Source organism: Balaenoptera borealis (assembly GCF_965194805.1).
Source record: "Balaenoptera borealis genome assembly, chromosome: 12".
Lineage (NCBI taxonomy): Eukaryota > Metazoa > Chordata > Mammalia > Artiodactyla > Balaenopteridae > Balaenoptera > Balaenoptera borealis.
Window position 1 is genome coordinate 86,736,236 of NC_138869.1, and position 22,384 is coordinate 86,758,619.

General features: G+C 46.1%; 1 protein-coding gene and 1 long non-coding RNA gene across 2 annotated transcripts in view; one reads left to right on the forward strand and one right to left on the reverse strand.

Annotated features, from left to right (window-relative positions):
- LOC309607948 overlaps positions 1-8,513 on the reverse strand; it is a 208,849-nt gene extending 200,336 nt beyond the window's left edge. Inside the window, exon 1 of the long non-coding RNA XR_014232595.1 lies at positions 6,490-8,513. This is a non-coding gene — a long non-coding RNA (uncharacterized lncRNA). The remainder of the gene's footprint in view (positions 1-6,489) is intronic.
- Positions 1-16,489, forward strand: part of TRIM31 (tripartite motif containing 31) — a 31,140-nt gene extending 14,651 nt beyond the window's left edge. The window contains exons 2-9 of the mRNA XM_082347082.1: positions 384-479; positions 1,553-1,783; positions 2,791-2,813; positions 3,366-3,481; positions 5,978-6,052; positions 7,075-7,140; positions 8,439-8,612; positions 11,934-16,489. Coding sequence (XP_082203208.1) covers positions 384-479; positions 1,553-1,783; positions 2,791-2,813; positions 3,366-3,481; positions 5,978-6,052; positions 7,075-7,140; positions 8,439-8,612; positions 11,934-12,460 — 1,308 coding nt within the window. The 3' untranslated portion in view covers positions 12,461-16,489. The remainder of the gene's footprint in view (positions 1-383; positions 480-1,552; positions 1,784-2,790; positions 2,814-3,365; positions 3,482-5,977; positions 6,053-7,074; positions 7,141-8,438; positions 8,613-11,933) is intronic.
- The last annotated feature ends 5,895 nt before the right edge of the window (positions 16,490-22,384 follow it).

Consider the following 22,384-nt stretch of genomic DNA (forward strand, 5'->3'; position numbering starts at 1 on the left):
TCAAGTTCACACTCCTGAATTTACAGAATATTGTTCAAGGAGTCACTTCACCTCTCTGAGCTGCAGGTACCTCACCTTTCAAATGGGACAAACAAAATGTATCTCTTAAGAGTCGCTGGTATGACAAATGAGGGAAGGTTTGTGGAAGTTCTTTGATAACCCCAAAGCACATCCAAATATTAGTTATTATTTATTGCCACATTCGTCTCTTGTAGGTCACTTAGGCTCCAGATTTCTCCCTCCCCAGTCCCCAGCTTGAACAGGAAAGGAGGCTCTATTAATAATTACACAGGGACTCACCCACCATCCTGAGAGGTCAGGAGGGTGTCATGAGGCTGAGAGAACTCCAGGCACAACTTGCCAAGACAACTTTCTCCCCACAGGGGCGGATTCAATCGCAGGTTGAGGCCTTGCAGCAAAAAGAGAGGGCGATAGTTCAAATGAAGTCACAAGGTGAACAGAGGATCGATGTCTTCATGGTAAGAAAAAACTCAGGTGTGGGTCTCTCTGTCCATGAGCTCCAAAGCAGAAACGGCATCTCTGCAAAACTCCTGGAATCCCTTATTACACTGACCACTCAAAAAGACCTCATTGACAAACAAACAGGTCCAGAACGGGATGGAGTTAAGGAGGGACAGAAAGAATTGTAGCATCATGGGTCAGGGGGTGTTCAAGCCTTCTCCTCCTCCACAGCACTTGGTTTGCCAGATGCTAGCACCTTCCACATCCAGCCTCATATTCTTGGAGTAGGTTGGCTGCTTTGGTCTCCTCCATCTGGGGACAGGTAGTGTAAAGAAAACCAGTGCTGGTCTTAGAATTGGAAATACCAGTTTTAAGACCCAGCTCTGCCCCTCACGGTCCCTTACTAACTAGAAATTGATTTCCCCAGTTAGAAAATGAAGGCACTATAAACCCACCCAATTATCTTTACCGATTTTGTGTGGCGGGGTGTGTGCAAAGGAAAAACTCTGGGTGAAAGCAGATTATAAACTGAAAAGCCTTCTGGAAATGTGAGTACTAGATACTTAGGTATTGAGTATTAGCTACTTAGGTCCTCGAAGGCAAAAAAAACATAAATAGGGCGCAGTGGTTGAGAATCTGCCTGCCAATGCAGGGAACACGGGTTCGAGCCCTGGTCTGGGAAGATCCCACATGCCGCAGAGCAACTAGGCCCGTGAGCCACAACTATTGAGCCTGCGCGTCTGGAGCCTGTGCTCCCAACAAGAGAGGCCGCGCTGGTGAGAGGCCCGCGCTTGCCGCAACTAGAGAAAGCCCTTGCACAGAAAAGAAGACCCAACACAGCCAAAAATAGATAAATAAATAAATAAATAAAAAACAAAAAACCAAAAAACATAAATAACCTAAAATGAAAACAAAGCACATAGTAAGTGCTTTAAAAAGTTTGCTCTCCTCTCCTTTCCTTTCCTCCAGGTCTGCCACTGCACATTGCTCAGAATAAACTTAATAAAATGAAAACATTGAATAAAATGGGCTAGAAGGAACTTTGAGGGCTTCCTCTCATCTTCTGAGTGTCCATTTTCCTTGCCCCCAGGCCCACGTGGAATCTGAGAGGCAAAAGATTATCACAGCATTCAGACAGCTGCGTCAGGTGCTACAGGAGGAGGAGAACTTCCTCCTGTCACGGATCAACTGGTTGGATCAGGAGATCACCAAGTCGAAGAAATTCTATGTCATTTCCACCAAGTCGCAGCTGAACTCTCTCGGGAAGCTTAAGGATTCCCTGAAGGCCAGGCAGTGTTTGCCGCCCGGCCAGCTGCTCCAGGTGCGGAGAATCCCTTGGGGGCCAAGTTGTAAAAAGGTACCAGTCCATCCCCAGTCACAGGTCAGAACACTGACCACCTGGCAGAATACCAGAGTTACGCCTCTCCTCCTTCCCCTAGCCCAGTGCTGTGCAGTAGAAATACAATGTGAGCCACACGTGTAATTTACAAGCATATTGCAAGCCACATATGCGATGTCAACTTTTTTTCTCATAGCCACATTAAAACGATAAAAAGAAACAGGTAAAATTAATTTAAATAAAATATTTTTTATTTAAATATATATCCAGAATATTATCATTTCAATCTGTTAACCAATATTTTTAAAGTACTAACAAAATATTTTATGAACCTCCCCCTTTTTAAAAACTGAGTCTTTGAAATCTGGTATATGTTTGTCAGATCCCAACTCAGACACCACATTTTCAATGGGTGAAGTAAAATGTAGTCCGACCAAATCAATCTAGTTGTGTTTAATGGAAAAATATTTTACACTACTTCAGCTTTTTAATTTAAATTTGGACTAGTGAAACTTCAATAAAATTTGGTTCCTCATCATACTGGCCACATTTCAAGTGTTCAGTAGCCACGTGTGGCTGGTGGCTGCCATATTGGACAGTACGGATCTAGCTGATGCACGAAATAAGCTGAGATCCCTCCTAAATCCATCTCCCACTCCCACCAGTTCAGAAATCCATTTCTTTCTGTCACGAAAGACCATGCAAAGTCATTCCAATCCTTCTCCTGTCCCCCCGCTCCAGTCTCTGGTTTAGTCTCAGAGATAAATTTATCTTCAAACAACTCAGTTAGTTCCCCTCGCGGTCTAACCATTTTCCTGCCTACTGGCATATCGGACGCTTCTTGGAGGAGCCCTTTATGGAGCGTGGGAAGAGAGAGGTGTTCTCACTCCACCTATTCTACCCCCACGCCCAACAGGGTCATCACTTCCTCCTTGGCTCCTGTGAAGCAGCCAAGTGCTGAGGCCGTGCCCTTTCTCCTTCTCTTTTAGGACATCAAAGCTGTCTTGTGCAGGTACGATGGGCCACCCCAAGTGCATTTTGCCTACTGATTCATTCATCGTACAATGCTCAACATGCATTCAAGCACACTCAACATTCCTCCCTCCCAAATTCCTGCCTACTCTGTCTAACTGCAGTCAGGTACTTAGGCTATAGAGAGCAAAGGCCTGAGCTGAGCATATTAGCTCATAGGTTGGTTACTAAAGAGAAGAGCTGTTTTCTTTAGGTTCCTATTTCTTCATCACAGATTCTCCTATTTTCTTGCACCTCCTGCATGACCCCTTGCTCAACTAGATGGCTCCTGGGTCCCTACCCCATCTCCCTGCCCCCTTCTTCTCTGCTTCTCTCTGGCTTCATCTCCCATCTGCATTTCCATATCCCACTATGCCCCACCTCACCCTGAGCCCATATCCCCAGCCCTGGCTCCTGACTCCCAGCTCACTATCCTGATTTCCTTCCCCAACCTCAGGGCTCCGTCACCTCATCCCCATCTCTTTGTCACAGCTCCTCCTCCCCTGCACCCCATCCTTTGATCTCACCATCCAGTTGAGCCATATCTTCCTAGGAGTGAAGGATTTTGCTTTCTCAACCCAACCCCTGTTTCAATGCACCTGGAGAAAAAACTCAGTGAAGCCAAGTCATGGCATGATTCCTTCACAGAGAGCCTGAAGAAATTCAAAGGTAAGGAAGAGGCTGTCACCATCTCGGCTCACCTACCTCTAGGGGATTCTTCTCCCATTCTTTTCCCGGAGGAAATGGGGCTGTAACTCATCCATGCCAATAGTAATCACAGGACCTTTCCAATGCCAGGCTCTCTGCTGAGCACTTTCCATGCATCCTTATGCTTCTTTTCAGGCATTTCTTGCACTCTGTCTTCATCATGTTTCACTTATCTTCCTCCCTACTCCTGTGAAAGCCACAAGAGGTCCCCTTGCCTAGCACAGTGACTGTCAGGAAGTTGGTTCTCGGTTGTCTGGTGGACCAGAGAAGAGGCAGAAACTGTGTGATCTCCAGCAAGTCGCTTTTACTTCTCTGGTTCACACTGGAGCTCCATCTATTGCTGACTACAGAAGAAGAGAAAACAGATTCAAAGGCAATGACATTCTGGGGAAGTCCCTCTTCCAGCCTTGCAGGCAAACAGAGATCAGACAGAAGTGGATGACTTGGGCTTTAGATATTCGGTCAGATATTTTTCAAAAACATGTCTGGGTTTGCAACTAGGAAGACCGTTGGGTATTTGTAAGGACTCCCTTCACTGCAAAAGTTGTGTTTGTCTAAACCAGGAGTAGCGACAGCTGGATGGAGTTTTCTCCCAGGAAATATCACAAGAGCCCCCCACGTCCCCATACACCCCTCCCATGTGCCTATGGAAAAGGACCAGGACAACGCCCCCAAGAACATCACTCATTCAGCTAAGAATCTCCGCTCACCAGACACAGCGTTTTTTTCTGAATTTTGTTTTTTGAGCTCTTCTTTTCCCCAGTAACTGCTCTGCTTTGTCCAGCTCTCCCATCCCACTGGGTGTAATCTCATCTGGCCCAACAATTTCACAGTCATTTCAGGTTTAAAATAGTTTAGTTCTGGCGTTCCCTGGTGGCCTAGTGGTTAGGATTCCAGGCTTTTGCTGCCTTGGCCTGGGTTCAATCTCTGGTCAGGGAACTAAGATCCAAAAACTAAAAAATAAAATAGTTTGGTTCCAGTTTAGAATTTCAGTGAAGGGATCCACTACCCTTTCACTTCGGCACAGGCTGGAGTTGGGCATGGAGGAGGGAGATACAAAGACGCACCTTGTGGTAGCGATGAACGTGGTCTGGTCTGTCTTCCCTACACACACACACACACACACACACACACACACAGTCCCCAAACTCCCACCTGGCCCTGTTAAAGCCCAGGGGGTGGAGGGGGTGCTGGCGAGTCTATTCACAACACTGGTCCAATCTCCATAGCTCCCTAGTCTGAGGGTCATTGTCTCCTGTTGGGGAATTACTGGGTCTGGGAAGCCAGGGGTGGAGGGGGGTGGTGGCTGGACCCTGAAGGCCCTGTAGGCATAGCGCTCAGGGCAGTGTTTGCTCTGGCTCCAGGTATGCGGACCCTTCAGATGAGATGCCCACGTGTCTCCCTCCACCTATCCCCAGGGCTGGTTCTATACTCTCCTGGAGCTACAGATCACTAGAAAGGTGCAGGGGCCCAGAGGAAGCCCCTTATCTAGGGGTCCCACCCTACAGCTCTTCACCTAGTCCAGCATCCCTACAGGTAATCCAGGCTGGACATGGGCCATCATCCCCATGTTCTGAGCTCATCCTTCAACCACACAAAGTCTTTTGTCCTCTGCCCCTATTTCCGTCAGGGTACACAGAAGTCAACAGCCCTCCATGTCTGGGAGACAGGAGACGTGGGGCACGAAGCTCCCTCCTTGGAGAGAACCAGGACAGAAGGGCACTAAGCTCCTTCATCAGCAGCTCCGTCTGCTTTCTTCTCTCGAGTCCTCTCTTAGGGGGAGGAGAGAGGAATTGCCATCCAGGCTTTAAGAGGGTGAGACCACCCTTTACCACACCCTGCTCCTGAGTGGCTGGTACCACAGCAGGCTTTCTTTTGAAGCTAAAGGGTGAGGCCAAGAAGCACCTTTTGTCCCTCAGCCCTTTCTCCTCAGTTCTCCTCACTAGGGAGGGACTAGATTTGCTCTGCCTAGTATGGTGGCCGCTAGCCATACGTGCACTTGGGCATTTGAAATGCGGCTAGTCCAAAGTCAAGTGTGCTGTCAGTGAAGGAAACACGTCAGATTTCACAAGACTTAGTATGAAAATAGAATGTAAAATATAGCAATAATTTCTTATATGTTGAAAGGGCAATATCTTAAAAATAATGGGTTAAATAGAAAATATAATTAAAATTAATTTTATCTGTTTCTTTTTACTTTTTGTAATGGGACTACTAGAAAATTTAAAATGTTATTTGTGGTTCAGAGTATATTTCTACTGGACAGTGCTGGGCTGGAGAGCCACTTCAGGGAAGCAGAAAGGGCATCTCTCAGTGTTTTACACTCTCTCGGTCCACTAAGAGTATGAGAGACAAATCCAAGGCATTTGAGATCAGTGCCCTGCTGTGTGATTGGTGCTGGGTTCCTTGCTCAACCTCTCTGGACTCCCTCCATCTCATTCTGTTCTCTCTCCACAGACAGCCTCCAGCCTGAGAGCAAGAAAGATAAAAGCAAATTCTTCAAAGGCATGACTGAAGAACAAATAAAGAGCTGTAAGTGATGATTGCTCCTGCCATTTGGGGAAAGTGAAAAAAGCAAAGGCAAAGAATTCTGTCTCTCTGATTACATGAAGGCCAAATATAAGTGAATACCCATTCCTCATCAGTTGAGAAGAACAGGCATATGGATGTGCTTTATTATTTTAAACTCAGGTAACTCACCAAACAGTGACAAATCCCAAAATTTAGAAGTATTCAAAAGTAATAGAAAATTGTAAATTTATTTCTTCATTCCTCAGAGTAAGGGAGGAAAAGGTAAGACAAGGAGAAGATAAAGGCAGCTCAGTCTCTGTGGTATTAGCTGCCCTCAGCCATAGGCTGGGTTTCTGGTTATAAGTCAGGTCAGGACAGCTCAGGGGAGGAAGACCCACTGTAACAGCAGCCTATGCCAAAGTCATCAGAGATGGCTCTGCCATCTGAGATGGTAACACTAGAGGTACCATTTCTTAAAGGCCCACCATGTGCTAAGCACCCCGCATCTAATAGTTCAAAATCCCACAACTATCCTCCAAGGTAGGTGTTATTATCGGCAATTTACAGTAAGGCCCCTGCAGCTCCAGAGAAGTGAGGTAAATTAAACCCAAGTCATGGGACTATTAAGTGGCAAAAACAACATTAGGAATCATTTTGCCAAAGCCAGAAACGAAATACGTAATGCCTTCCAAAGCTGAGAGCAGGACTTAGGAATTCCGTTCCACCAGCAGTTTCTCCCCCAGGGGAGCTATCGGTATTTGCAGATGTTAAGTCTCCATTGTGCTCTCTGCCTTGTGTCCTGTTGAATGTTTCACATCCCAGGCCCCAGGAAACACTCTAGGCCAGTAAAGACCCTCCCCCTCCTCCTGCAGCCACCGGGACAACCTGAAAGGTTTCCACACTTCCCCGTGAGTGGGCGGCAGTCCTCACTGAGAACCACCTATTCTTGTTCTTATTGATGGTGGCAGGGTGCTTGGTTTTGTTTTTAGTTTGCAGCTTCTGGTTATCAAGACTAAAATAGGTTTTCTCGTCTCAATTCCTAGGGTACCTGTCAAACAAAAACAATCCTAAAATGAACAAAACCTTGGAGCCTGAGTCGACCCCTCCAGGTAGGAGTCCTGCCCCTGACCACTGGTGGCTTCCAGTGGTGGAGTCAGGGAACCTCTAAGACTACAGAGGGTCAAAATGCTGTCTCCACCCCCAGCATAGATGGGAATGCACTGGACTGACACTGCAGAGGAAGGAAAGACAGTAGACTGTAGAAAGAACTTCCTAACATACAAGATCACCCTCCCTGACCAGAGTTAGGTGGGAATGAATAACTGTTCTCAGTTCCAGCTTGGGTTGGAGGGGAATAGACACAGAGCAGAAAGAGGAATTTAGAGAGACTGTAAGAGGGCCTGGAAATTGAGAGAGGAAGAGGAAGGGCTGTAGAAACTAGCGTTCTTGAAAACTTCGGGTGCTAAGATGGCATGGGCAGAGATGGGGGTGGGGATAGCAGGCATTTCATCCATCTCCTCTTCCCCTTCCCAGAGTATACCTCCTCCAGGAAATAATCTACCACCTGATCAGTTTACTCCTAACTTGTTCAGGTGTGCTTTTGTTACCAAACCAGGTTTGTTCGCCCCACGCGCAGCCAGCCAAATGCCGAGACGCTGAGGTTTGTAGCAGAGAAAGTTTATTCACAAGGCAGCCAAGGGAGGAAACGGGAGAACAAGTCTCAGGTCTGCCTCCCTGAAGGCGAGGGCCTTGAGATATTTATGGGATCATGAAACAGGGTGGTCTCGGGCGTGGGGAAAGATGATCAGAGGTAGGGAAAAGGTGAGGTAATCAGCGTTCTGCGGCACAGGCGGATTTGGGTTACATGCTTCTTCATGGGATGCATGTTCAAAAATGGAGGTGCTTAGCATAATTTGAGGATGGAGTTTTGGCCCTCTGATGTCAAAAGGTTGTTCCTCTGACACCTGTGCAGGTCTAGTTTTAGGGTTTTAGCCAGCTCAAACTGGACAAGAGCTCACTCCAATTCCTAAAGAAACAACTTAAGCTTCCATTAGTATAGCGACTCATGTCAGAGGTGTTATCTATAGGGCTGGTTGATGAGTCTTGTGCTATATTACCTGGAGGGTATGCAATTAAAGAGGGAAAAAAGTCACTAAAGGGAGCTTAGTCAGTGAAGGCAGCTTACAAGCAAAGGGGTTTTAACAAGCTGTTCCCTTATCTATCAGTCTGTAAGACAAGCCCAAGAATTTCTGTTGGTCCCCAGCTTCTGGAACCGTCTGGAGCACGGTTTCACCTTCTTGAGTCTAACCTTGATCCCTCCTGCTGTGTCTAGAGCTCAGCAGTACTTTCTGGCATTGCTGCCTTGCTCCCACTGACCTCTCTTTTCTCCTCTCCTTCTCCCTCAAAGTTGACAGAACAACTAAACCAGTGCCACCAAATCCCAAACCCTCAACTTCATTCGCCCCACTCTTCCGGAGCCGAAGCAGGGCCTCTTTCGTTTCTTACTCACCAATCCAAGACAGCTCTGAGAACCTGGGGGGCTCTGGAGCTACGGTTATTGAAGAGCTCAAGATGGCGCTGGGTGAGTGGCTGAGAGCAGTGAAGGGTCCCTGAGTGGAGTTGGGCTGAGGGAGATGGGGGTGATGTTGACGATTTGGAGAAGGAAGAGGGGGTTCTCAAGCAAAAAGAGGAAGATGACCTGGAAGCCCCAGCTTGGCTTCTGCTTATTGCTTTGGCTGTGGTACCCCCTGGTGGATAAAGGAAGTCACTATAGTTGACTGCTCCGGTCCACTTTTTTTTTTCTTTTTTTTAAACTATTTACCTAGGCATCAGTTCAGCCAAGGTAGACCCTAGAGACCAGTAAGGACTGCCTGGGCCACAATTCACCTAACTCATCCCCATGAACCTGGTCACTCTTTCTCCTCTTCCCCACATTCCCACATCCTCCATCTCTCCCCAACCCCCATCCAGCAGGGAGAATTAAGTAATATTACAGTAAGAGGGTGTGAGATTAGATGACAAATCAGACAACAGATCAGACAACAAATCAGACAACATATCAGACAACAAAGTAGACAACAAATCAGATAACAAATCAGACAACAAACAGAATGAGGCCCCCATTCCTAAGTCTTTGGCAAAGACTGGAACCACAGCTGCTCAAGCAATTGTAGAGGGCAGATGGGGGACTTCTAGCCTTGACAAACTATAACTTAATGTCCAAATCCAATTAAAAGTGTGCATGTGTGGGGACCTCCCTGACGGTCCAGTGGCTAAGACTCCACGCTTCCACTCCAGGGAGTGTGGATTCGATCCCTGGTGGGGGAACTAAGATCCCCCATGGTCACGCTGACATAAAAAAAAAAAAAAAAAAAAAAAAAGGGGGGGACTTCCCTGGTGGCGCAGTGGTTGAGAATCTGCCTGCCAATGCAGGGCACACGGGTTCGAGCCCCGGTCTGGGAAGATCCCACAAGCCGCGGAGCAACTAGACCCGTGAGCCACAACTACTAAGCCTGCGCGTCTGGAGCCTGTGCTCCGCAACAAGAGAGGCCGCAATAATGAGGGGCTCGCGCACCGCGATGAAGAGTGGCCCCCGCTCGCCGCAACTAGAGAAAGCCCTCGCACAGAAATGAAGACCCAACACAGCCAAAAATAAAAATAAATAAATAAATAAAAAATTAAAAAAAAAAAAATGGAGGTGCTTAGCATAATTTGAGGATGGAGTTTTGGCCCTCTGATGTCAAAAGGTTGTTCCTCTGACACCTGTGCAGGTCTAGTTTTAGGGTTTTAGCCAGCTCAAACTGGACAAGAGCTCACTCCAATTCCTAAAGAAACAACTTAAGCTTCCATTAGTATAGCGACTCATGTCAGAGGTGTTATCTATAGGGCTGGTTGATGAGTCTTGTGCTATATTACCTGGAGGGTATGCAATTAAAGAGGGAAAAAAGTCACTAAAGGGAGCTTAATCAGTGAAGGCAGCTTACAAGCAAAGGGGTTTTAACAAGCTGTTCCCTTATCTATCAGTCTGTAAGACAAGCCCAAGAATTTCTGTTGGTACCCAGCTTCTGGAACCGTCTGGAGCACGGTTTCACCTTCTTGAGTCTAACCTTGATCCCTCCTGCTGTGTCTAGAGCTCAGCAGTACTTTCTGGCATTGCTGCCTTGCTCCCACTGACCTCTCTTTTCTCCTCTCCTTCTCCCTCAAAGTTGACAGAACAACTAAACCAGTGCCACCAAATCCCAAACCCTCAACTTCATTCGCCCCACTCTTCCGGAGCCGAAGCAGGGCCTCTTTTGTTTCTTATTTACCAATCCAAGACAGCTCTGAGAACCTGGGGGGCCCTGGAGCTACGGTTATTGAAGAGCACAAGATGGCGCTGGGTGAGTGGCTGAGAGCAGTGAAGGGTCCCTGAGTGGAGTTGGGCTGAGGGAGATGGGGGTGATGTTGACGATTTGGAGAAGGAAGAGGGGGTTCTCAAGCAAAAAGAGGAAGATGACCTGGAAGCCCCAGCTTGGCTTCTGCTTATTGCTTTGGCTGTGGTACCCCCTGGTGGATAAAGGAAGTCACTATAGTTGACTGCTCCGGTCCACTTTTTTTTTTTCTTTTTTTTAAACTATTTACCTAGGCATCAGTTCAGCCAAGGTAGACCCTAGAGACCAGTAAGGACTGCCTGGGCCACAATTCACCTAACTCATCCCCATGAACCTGGTCACTCTTTCTCCTCTTCCCCACATTCCCACATCCTCCATCTCTCCCCAACCCCCATCCAGCAGGGAGAATTAAGTAATATTACAGTAAGAGGGTGTGAGATTAGATGACAAATCAGACAACAGATCAGACAACAAATCAGACAACATATCAGACAACAAAGTAGACAACAAATCAGATAACAAATCAGACAACAAACAGAATGAGGCCCCCATTCCTAAGTCTTTGGCAAAGACTGGAACCACAGCTGCTCAAGCAATTGTAGAGGGCAGATGGGGGACTTCTAGCCTTGACAAACTATAACTTAATGTCCAAATCCAATTAAAAGTGTGCATGTGTGGGGACCTCCCTGACGGTCCAGTGGCTAAGACTCCACGCTTCCACTCCAGGGAGTGTGGATTCGATCCCTGGTGGGGGAACTAAGATCCCCCATGGTCACGCTGACATAAAAAAAAAAAAAAAAAAAGGGGACTTCCCTGGTGGCGCAGTGGTTAGGAATCCGCCTGCCAGTGCAGGGGACATGGGTTTGAGCCCTGGTCCGGGAAGATCCCACATGCCGCAGAGCAACTAAGCCTGTGCGCCACAACTACTGAGCCTGCGCTCTAGAGCCCGCGAGCCACAACTACTGAGCCCACGTGCCACAACTACTGAAGCCAGCGCACCTAGAGCCCGTGCTTCACAACAAGAGAAGCCACCGCAATGAGAAGCCCGCACACCGCAGTGAAGACCCAACACAGCCAAAAATAAATAAATAAATATAATTTAAAAAAAAAAAAAAGGTGTGCTTCTGCGGTGAGACTGGGCTGACTATCTCTCCTTCTGCATTCCACCCCTCCATTTATGCCTGTTTCTGAGGGGCTGCACTTTAGAAAATTACTCGAGCTCAGATAGCCTGAGCCTCGACATCTCTTATACAAGCCTCAAATCTTCTTCGAGATATGAGGACCACAGGAAACGGGGAAGGAAGAGGAGAGTCTCAGCTGAGTGTTGAAATGACACCCCCCTCACCACCAATGAAGAGCACGCTCAGAGCAGCATATGGTGAAATTTAGGAATTAACTTCAAAGAGGGGGAGGGGGGATAGGACTTCTCTGGGGGCAAACAGGACTCTGACTATGAAGAGAAAGCCATCCTAAAGGGGGCTGGACGACTTGACCTGGGGCTGCCCCTCTTTCTCCTCCTTATCTTCCCGCAGCCCCAGTGACCCTGGATGCGGCCTCGGCTCACCCGGATCTCATCATTTCCCAGGATCTGAAGACAGTGACGCTGGACCAAGTTTCTCAAAGCGGCTGGGCTGAGCCCACCGACCCTGAGCGCTTCCATCCGTTCCGCTGTGTCCTGGGCTTGCCAGGCTTCTCCACCGGCTGCCAGGCCTGGGAGGCGGAGCTCCAAGGGCCCGGGGGCGGGGGCTGCGTGGTGGGCGTGGCCTCAGATCCAGTACCACGGAGGGGAACGCTGGTGTTGGCGCCCTTGACCGGCTTCTGGGCGCTGCGCATCGCAAGCTCCAAGTGCCAGGCGCTCACCGAGGGCGGCACCCGGGAGGATCTCTCGGTCTGTCCCAGGAAAGTGGGCGTCCGCGTGAATCACGAATGCGGGAAGGTCGTTTTCTACGACGCCACTACCAGCAACCACATCTACACCTTCCAGGCCTCCTTTGCAGGGCAGGTCTTCCCCTTTTTCCGGCTCTTGTTTCCCGGCACCCAGATCACCCTGAGTCCCTAGAGTTGTTCCTTTGCCTTTCTCTCTGTCTCCTCCCTGTTGCTTCCTCTCTTTGGGATATGCTGCCGCTGGTAGGTAGGGTTGAAGCTAGACTTCCAGGAGCAATTTACGAAGGTTACACTCTTCGGGCTTCTTGATCCAGGCCTGATGTCTCTGACCCCCCTTTAATAAATTTTCCTTTTTTCTTTCAGTCCCCCTTTCTCCCCAGTATACCTAGGTCGAAAAGAAAGCTTCAAATACACGAAAAGACTCCACACAAGGCTATTTATTGTCACACTGTAAATCGATAGGTGATAGTTGAAAACTCTGCAATGAGAAAGTTGGTTGAGATCCAGATACAGGGGACCAGACAACTGACTTTGGCCTGCGGCGGCTTTCTCCTCCTCCAACTCATTCCCCGAAGCCCCTGGGTGCGTGTGAGGGCTTGACCCATTTGACCTCATCCTTTCTGGGGATCTGAAAAACATGGCGCCGGACCGCTGGATGTTGTCTCCCCAGGCGACTCAGTCAGGTCTGCCCCCTCGCCTTCTATCCACTTTGCAAATAAGGACTATCTGTGTATTATTTTATGGTGACCTCCAGGATATATTAAGTGAAAAAAACAAGGTGGAGAACAGCGCACACCGCATGCTACATTTTACCTAAGAAAAGGGGAAATGTAAATATACATTTTGGGGGGCTTATATTTATTTTTTAAGTGGAAGGATAAACCAAAACCTAACAAAAACAGTTACCTGTGGGGGTGGGGGTTGGGGAAAGGAAAACCAGGTGGAAGAGATGGAAATTAGTCTTTTCTAAATGTACTTTGTTTTGTATGTTTGGCTTTGGAATCATGTAAATGTTTTACATCACTATAAAACAAAATTAAGTTAAAACAAGACAAAATGAAACTGTGTGTGTAGTTGGTAGCTTAAACTTTCTGCAGTTGGTAAGTCCTTAGAAAGGAGTTATTTTAGGTGACTTTAAAATGCAGTAATTTAGCTGTATATCCCCAGTGGGATATAGCCTAATGACAAAAAGAAGTGAAAATAAAACTTAAAATGTTCAGTTGTCATCTGGGTAATAATATTTTTGTTGTTATTCTGAATATATTATATATTATGTGCATGTACATACACATGTATAATAGGATAAAGAAAATAAGCAATTATGTTAATGTTACCAGGAACCAAGATTTTCAACCTGAAAGATTAGGTTTCTCTTATGATTATGACATAAAAGAAGAGAAATAAAAACATAGTGATCCCAAATTTGAATTGGAAAATCAGTATAAACTCATGATGTGTTTTCTCTTAAAAAATAATAAAATGTATTTCTTAGTTCCCTTCACAAAGAAGGCCTAATATTAATAGCCTAACTGGATACACTGAGCAAGCACTGCTTACATCCATATGGTGATCTTATTATTTCCCACCAAAAAGAAAACGGCTCCTTGGGACTTCCCTGGTGGTCCAGTGGTTAAGACTCCTTGCTTCCATTGCAGGAGGCATGGGTTCGATCCCTGGTCGGGGAGCTAAGATCCCACATGCCCCGCGGCGTGGCCAAAAAAAAAAAAAAAAGGTTCCTTAAAGAACTGGCTAATTCTAGGTCTGGGAGAAAAAATACACAAGATGATTCCGGAGCATCTTGTCACATCAGATTGTGAGAAAGCTACTGGGGTCATGTCAAAAATGACTCAGGAGCCAACATGAAGGGTTAAAGATGGGATACTTTTGGCATGAATAAGGATAATAACTGCAATTGATTGAGACACGTCATATATGCAAAAAATTCCATCAGTTCATCATGACAACTAAAAACTAAACTCATTGGTCATTTTTGGAGAATGCTAGGAAACTATACCACTTTCTGAACACTGGTAAATACTCAGTTTTTTATGCTATCATTCTTGTACAAATATATCTAAGAATACCAAATGGTTGAGGGACAGTTCTTTATTACAAACTCCAGCTAATAAATGAAGACAATGGAAGAATATCATTCTTTTGTAACACCCAATGAAATAATGCACCTATGCAATAATCATCAACGGCTGCTAGAAACATATGTGAAAAGCCGATGGGGAATCTTACAATGATGAATCAGGCTGACAACACCTGAACCCACTGATCAATCCTAACATCATAAAAAGAAAGACAATCCAACATTATGTGCCTTCCAATGTAATACAACAGGAGGTAACAACTTGATACTTGCCGAAAATGATGAATCTAAAACCGATCACAGTTCTGGATCTACCAGAATCATTTAAAAAACGCTGCAGAGGCTTCCCTGGTGGCGCAGTGGTTGAGAATCTGCCTGCCGATGCAGGGGACACGGGTTCGAGCCCTGGTCTGGGAAGATCCCACATGCCGCGGAGCAACTAGGCCCGTGAGCCACAACTACTGAGCCTGCGCGTCTGGAGCCTGTGCTCCGCAACAGGAGAGGCCGCGATGGTGGGAGGCCCGCGCACCGCTATGAAGAGTGGCCCCCGCTTGCCGCAACTGGAGAAAGCCCTCGCACAGAAACGAAGACCCAACGCAGCCAAAAATAAATAAATAAATAAATAAATAAAAATAATAATAAAAAGATAAAAGATCACCAAAGACTGTTTATTTAAAAAAACAAACAAACAAAAAACGCTGCAGAGATGCAGTCAGCAAATCCCAGTCTGGGAAAATTCATAGGACAAAGGACCAGTTTTCTTCATCAGATAAATTTCCAGAAGAAAAAGGGTTTGGGGGGGTGATGAGAGAAAGGGAACCTATAGATTAAAAGAGACTTAAAGGACATATCAAAAGAACGCAGTGGTATACTTGTTTGCATCCCGGTTTGAACAAATTAATTGTAATCTAATGTTTAAAACATGAGACAGAAATTTTAACATTGACTGTACATTTATATTAAACCTCTTTAAAAACGAGGTTTTGGTATACTGAAGCTTTTTTTTTAGGCTCCTCTGGGTCTTAGTTATGGCACGCGGGATCTTCCTTGCGGCATGCAGACTCTTTAGTTGCGGCATGCATGTGGGATCTAGTTCCCCATCCAGGGAAGTCCCTGAAATTTTATTAATAAAATATGTCTGAGATTTGCTTAAAAATAACACACTGGAGGGAGGGAGATGCAAGAGGGAATAGATATGGGAACATATGTATATGTATAACTGATTCACTTTGTTATAAAGCAGAAACTAACACACCATTGTAAAGCAATTATACTCCAATAAAGATGTTAAAAAAAAAATAACACACTGGGAAAAGGGGAAGGATGAGTGGAAGGTAATTGATGAAATAAAATTGGTCATGAGTTGATCATTCTTGAAGGGGTTGATGGGTGCACAAGAGTTCATATTATTGTCTCTACTTCATGTATGTTTGAATTTTTCCATATGAAAAAAGTTGACACAAAAATTTAAAGACATCCTGTAAGTGTGGTCTCCCACAGTCAATACTTGGGAGTGAATCTGACTCAGAACCCAAACATCCTTTCAAAGGTGTGAAAAGATTTTGATTCTTACCAAAGATTCGCTTAACCTGGAGGTTAAGAGGATGTATCAATAGTTTCCCTTTCAAAAGCAAACCGTCTGCATTTTCTTCTTCCTCATACTCGGAAACCAAAATTAATCACAGGACCAGATGCATCCTCCTCTCTAACCCTCACCACCACCACCACGCGCAGCAAAAATCTTTCTATAGTGTTGTCACGTGAGGGATCGAAGTTTGACTCAGAGAAGTACCGCCCCTGTTTCCAGAATGATCCCGAAAAAGTGAAAGGGGCGAGAGGCTTGGAAACCCGAACCAACGCGGTGACAAGATGACCTATGGAGAGCAAGACCCAGGATTTGCGCCAGAGTTCTAGATTATTATCGGTTTCCTCCTCTTCGACTCCCTTCAAGCGGGTGGAGAGCGGGGTAGGCGGATGGGGCGGGCTTCCTGGGCATTTACAGCCGCCCGGTTGCAGTTAGGAGATGGCTGGATTACAGGAGGCTTGGCGAGCCACCCGCCGACCTCTCGGAGGCCGCGCGCCAGTCTCCGCAGTGGGAGGGCGGACCCAGGTGTCGGGCCTGGGAGAGGCAACACCCCAGCGCGGATTCCAGGAGCGCGCACTCAGCCCCGGCCCGGCTCCCCCATCCTGTTCCCCCGGTCGCCCGCGAGGCGCCGTCGATTATATAAACAGCCGTCATCTGCCTGTTAGGTGACGACTTGGGGACACGGGGACCAGGACACACAACCCTCCCCCCGCCCCGCACATTCATTCAGAATCTTCCCTGACACAGTCCACATTCGCTATATCCGGTATTCAAAGCCCGAGTCTTTGACGTCACACACTTTATCTCGTAGTTTCCTTTAATTGTATGCAGATTTTGTTTCCTTGCTAGAACAGGGGAGCTTCCCGGACTGATGTATGTTGATTTCATACTTTCTTTCTCCCTCCCCTAAACCCTGACGCTAAGCGCAGATCCTCGAATGAGGTAGTTGATAACACTGACTAAACTGAAACCATCTCCTAATTCCTCTTTCCCACAAAGGACGTCTTGGCAATCCCACTCAGTTGTCGTGGACCAGCTTCACCTCACCTCCTCCAGGATGCCTTCCCCAGTCCGGTTCCCGGCTCCTTCTGTAGGAAGGTGCACACTCCCAAAGCGGTAGCACTGACCTCAGGAGACTGTGAACTTGAGGGCAGAAGCAGCCTCTTACTCATTCTGGCTTCACCCTCCCACCCTTCTTGCACAGTTCTTAGTGAATGAAGGGACACTGTGTGACACGGTTTAAATCTGGGGAGGTCTTCCCCCCTGATCCCTGACCTTGAACTGCAACCACTCCCTCTTCAGTCCCTTTCGGAGAGGAGCACTGTTGAATCTTTCAGAAGCTGACAAACCTGAAGAGGGTCCTGGCCACTCACACAGTGATATGGCTGGGAAGTCAAGTGGTCACTGAGGTCGAGGGCCTAGATTTCCATTCTCTAGTTCAAGGTGTTTTCTGCTCCTCCACGTGCTGATAACAGTACTAACAACAACTTGTTTACAGAGTTTAACAGTTTACCAAATTGTTTCATACACATTACTCCATTTGTTCCTCACAACCCCTTGAATTAGGTTTCATTACCTCCCCATATTCCAGATACGGCACTCATGCTCAGACTCAGGTCTGTTAACCCAAAGCACATACAAAAGCCATCTTGAAAAGATAAAATACTATAAAATATATGATAGTGTGGTATAACAAATAATAACCTTTCCATGGTATTGCCTTCTACCTTGACACCCTCAACTCCTGTACTATTTTCTTTGGTCTGCTATAACAAATTGCCACAAACTAGGTGGATTAAAACAAGAAAAACTTTCCTCTCACAGTTCTGGAAGCTGAATGTCTGAAATCAAGGTGTCAACAGGACCATGCTCTCTCAGAACGGTCTAAGGAAGAACCTTTCTTGCCCCCTTCAAATTCCTGTGTTCGCTGGCAATCCTTGTCCTTCCTTGGCTTTCTACAAGCATCTATCCAGTCTCCCTGCCTCTAGACTTACCCTGCTCAATCGATCCTCCATGACAGAGGCCAACATAATTGGCCCCCCTCCCCAAATTTTATTACAAACATTTTCAAACAGAAGAATTGGAATATTTTACAGGGACCACCCAAATACCCACCTAATGATAGATTCTATCATTAGCATTTTACTATAATCACTTTATCAAGTGCTTTTCCCATCTATCTGTCCCTTTATCCATCCATCAGTCCATTTTATAATTTTATGCATTTTTAAGTAAGTTGCAGACATTTAAATGATGTTTACAAACATAATCTCATCATGTCAGGACTTGCAGAACTTTCAATGGACTTTCCATGATGCACCCTTTTGCTAAAGGTAAAGCCCAAACGCAACTCCTTATCATGATTGTAAGTGCCTCCAGCCTAATTCCTCCTGCAGTGTGCTTCCTACTTTTCACTCTAGTGAGATCAAAAAATTCCCCACTCACCATCTAGTTTGTCACCTCCCTGACCTGCTCTTCTTGTCCCTTCTCATGAGATTGTCCTCAGCCTCCAGGACCTCAAGTATCCTCTTTCCCAGAAAGCCTTTCCTGATACCCCACCTGCCTTTTACCACATTAGTGTAGATGCACCTCTTCTTGAGCAGGCAACAGTCCCCAGAGCACCCCTCCCGCAATCACTGCACTTAGTTCTATAAATCATAACGATCTGTTTATGTGTCTTTCCCACCTCTGCCCCCAAATGAGAGATTCCTGAAAAATCATGGATCCTGCTTTATTTGCCTATTGTCCTTGGCACCTAGATCGGCGTGTGGCATATGTGGGTGGGTCCCCAATAAATATTTGTTGAGTGAATGCATGTTTTGTTTTGTCCCTTCTGACAGCATTTCCTGCCTTTGTACCATCTTCTTCCACACAGCCTGGGTGCAGATCCTCAAGGTAGATCTCAGAGGCTAAGAATGAAGAAAAGAAACACTGGATGTTATCAATGTCCTCCAGCCAAAGACCCCCAGAAACACACCTGTAGTTGAACAAGTTGGGTTTATTACTCTTGGCATCAAAAGAGAATGCACACCATAGGGAACTGTGGGACATCTCAGTAAGAGAGTGTTAGAACGAAAATCTATAATAGGATTTGGGCTTTGGTTACGTGATTTGGGGGAGGGTCTGAGGAAGTAGGGATTTGCTCTAGATAGAATGCTGTCAGAAAGCAGGGTAGATTCTATGACTATCTCAGTCAATCCTCTCTACAGGGAGGGGAGACCAGAATGAGGGTAAAAAAGTAACAGCATTTTTTTTTTTTCTGGCCAAGGGAAGGGGTGTTTGGTATTTTGTGGGTGGCATAGTGACTGTTTCTTCATCTGTGCTCAGATAGAATTACGAGCTGGGCTTGCTTTGTTTCATATGATTTCAGAGTGAACTTGTCTGAGGTCATTGTTTTGTAAGATAGTTTATGCCTAATAGAAGAATAACATGGTTTACCTGTGAGTGTCAAGCCAGCTTCTGGATGTCAGAGGTGGCTATTTTGTTCATTCTCCATGTTTAGGTGGGGAATTGGGTAAAGGATGAATTAGTGGGGCTGGGGCATGTGTGTTTACCTTTGCAGAATCCAGTTCAATGCAAGAAACTTTTCAAATAGAGCAAGGCTTGTGTTTATCTCCAGTGTCCAACCCCCAACTCAGCCATATTATCCCAGGTCACAGGGCTGACACATTCAGCCCTTACGGTCATCAGCCCCATGGCCATGGGAGGGGACTGGTAACCACTGCCAGCACTGGTGAAGCTGAGTCGTGATTAGGGAGGGGCCGGCTGCCTTGGATGGCCTTGGCTGTGACCTCTCCCAGACATCCTTCATTCTCCCAGGACAGAGACTCTGCAGCTTGTTTCCTTGGCCTGGCTGTTTTTGTTTGTCATCCTGCCTGGTATCACAGCCTCACAGTTACTCCCCTACCTATTCATTTGAGCCCTGAGGAAAACCTATCAGACATGAATTTTTTGTTGGTTTTGTGACAGTGGCCTCTGACCAGACAGGTTAAACTCCCTGGACCCCAAGGGCCTTGTTGTCTCTGCTCCCTGCCTTTTGATGATCTCACTCATGCCATCAGTTTCTGGGATCCAGTGACTCACTGCAGATGCCTGGCACCTGACTTCTCTGGGGATACTCTCTAAGGGCAGGCGGGCATGAGGCTGTGACCTTGCCTCCTTCAGTCCACTGCTTCTGTCTATTAGTGAGTCCCCTTTCCCCACAGAGCCCTTAACATCTCCTTCCAAACAACAGCTACGATGCTACTGCCTGCCTCCGGCCTTCTGCCTTCTTGATGCCTTTCTGCCAAAGATGGCACCTCTCCTGTTAAAGATTCCTGGCTTTCGCTTTCACTTCCTTTTGTCCTGGTCTGATGCTTGTTCCTTCTCTTCCTTCAGGCTCAAGTCTGGTTTTTACCAGTTGTGCTTGCTTGCTGTAAGACTTTGAACAGATTAATTAAGTCTCTGGGATTCAGTTTTTGCATCTGTAAACTGTGGGTAATGATAATTACCTCTTACTATTGTTGTGTGATTTAGTTGTTTTTTTTTTTTAACTACACACGTAATTAATGTATACATTCACTTGTAAAGAATTTAAACCAGACAGGCAGAATGAAAGTCTCCTTTAGTCAGTGTCCCCCTAGGTCCTAGTTAGATGTGGTCCTTCAGGACATTTTTCTGTGCATTTACGTACATATTTAGGTGAATGTGTGTGTATATATTTTTAAAACAGCTATAAAGTGAGGATGGTGGGGATGGTGAGGATATCTGTTTGTGGACCAAGTGAGGTTGATGGTTAAAAAAAAAGCTGTGTCTTTGTAAAAGCAAATCAATAGATCATGCCTAAAATGGAAAAAGCATGCAGTAATAATATAATCTTGTTTACAGATATGGAGACAAATACCAAAAAGCAAATCAGCTAAAAGAGTTGAAAGTGGTGGATATGGGTGGGGCTGTGAGTTTTTCTCATTAACTCATTGTTTGCCTTTTCACGTGCAGGTATAACTTCGATCACACTCCCCCAAAATAATCTGTGTTCTGTGTTGCTTTTTTTTTCTTGATGTGGAGATCTGCTGCCCGCTCACTCCCTCAGACCAGTTCACACACTTCCTTCCTCCTCCTCCTCTCCATTCCCACGTTCCAGCCTTGTGCAGCCCTCGTGGTCTCCCTCCCCGCTCTGGTCCATTCTCCACCTGCAGCCAGAACCATCTTTGTAACATGCTTCATCGGGGTGTGTTTCTCCCCACTTAAAAATTCTCTGAAAACAAACTAGTGGTTACCAGTGGGGAGTAGGGAAGAGGGAAGGGCAAGATAGGGGTAGGGGATTCAGAGGTACAAACTATTATGTATAAAATAAATAAGCTACAAGGATACATTGTACAGGGATTGTAGCCAATATTTTATAATAACTATAAATGGAGTATAACCTTTAAACATTGTGAATCACAGTGTTGTACACCCGTAATTTATATAATATTGTACATCAACTCTATCTCAATTTTTAAAAAAGTAAAGAAAAAAAGTCTCTGAGACTCACCTAGGAGAGCAGGGTTAATATTAAGCCTTTTGCGTGGCAAGCTCCATGTCCCTCTCAGCTCCAGCCCCAGGCACGAAAACATCAGTACCATACACAACATCAGGGTTAACTACCTACCATTCTCCAGACACACCTTGTTCTCTTGGGCTTCCCTGGCTCTGTGCTCCCTGTTCCCTCTGACCAAAACTTCCCTGTGTGTCTTTAATATGGATCATAACTCATAGTGCAAAATATCTTGCACTTTTATATTTTAAATTTTTTAAATTAATTTTTTTTAAAAAACTATGAATACAATAATAAGGCATCTTTGAGAAGTTATCTTTTAAACTTTTTATTTATTTATTTTTATTTATTTATGGCTGTGTCGGGTCTTCGCTTCTGTGCGAGGGCTCTCTCCAGCTGCGGCAAGTGGGGGCCACTCTTCATCGTGGTGCGCGGGCCTCTCACCATCGCGGCCTCTCCTGTTGCGGAGCACGGGCTCCAGACGCGCAGGCTCAGTAGTTGTGGCTCACGGGCCCAGTTACTCCGCGGCACGTGGGATCCTCCCAGACCAGGGCTCGAACCCGTGTCCCCTGCACTGGCAGGCAGATTCTCAACCACTGCGCCACCAGGGAAGCCCCTAAATTAATTTTTATTGGAGTATAGTTGAGTTACAATGTTGTGTTAGTTTCTGCTTACAGCAGAGTGAATCAGTTATACATATACATATATCCACTCTTTTTTAGATTCTATTCCCATATAGGCCATCACAAAGTATTGAGGAGAGTTCCCTGTGCTAAGCAGTAGGCCTTTATTAGTTATCTATTTTCTATATAGTAGTGTGTATAAGTCATTCCCAATCTCCCAATTTATTCCTCCACCCTCTTCCTCCCTGATAACCAGAAGTTTGTTTTCTACATCTGTA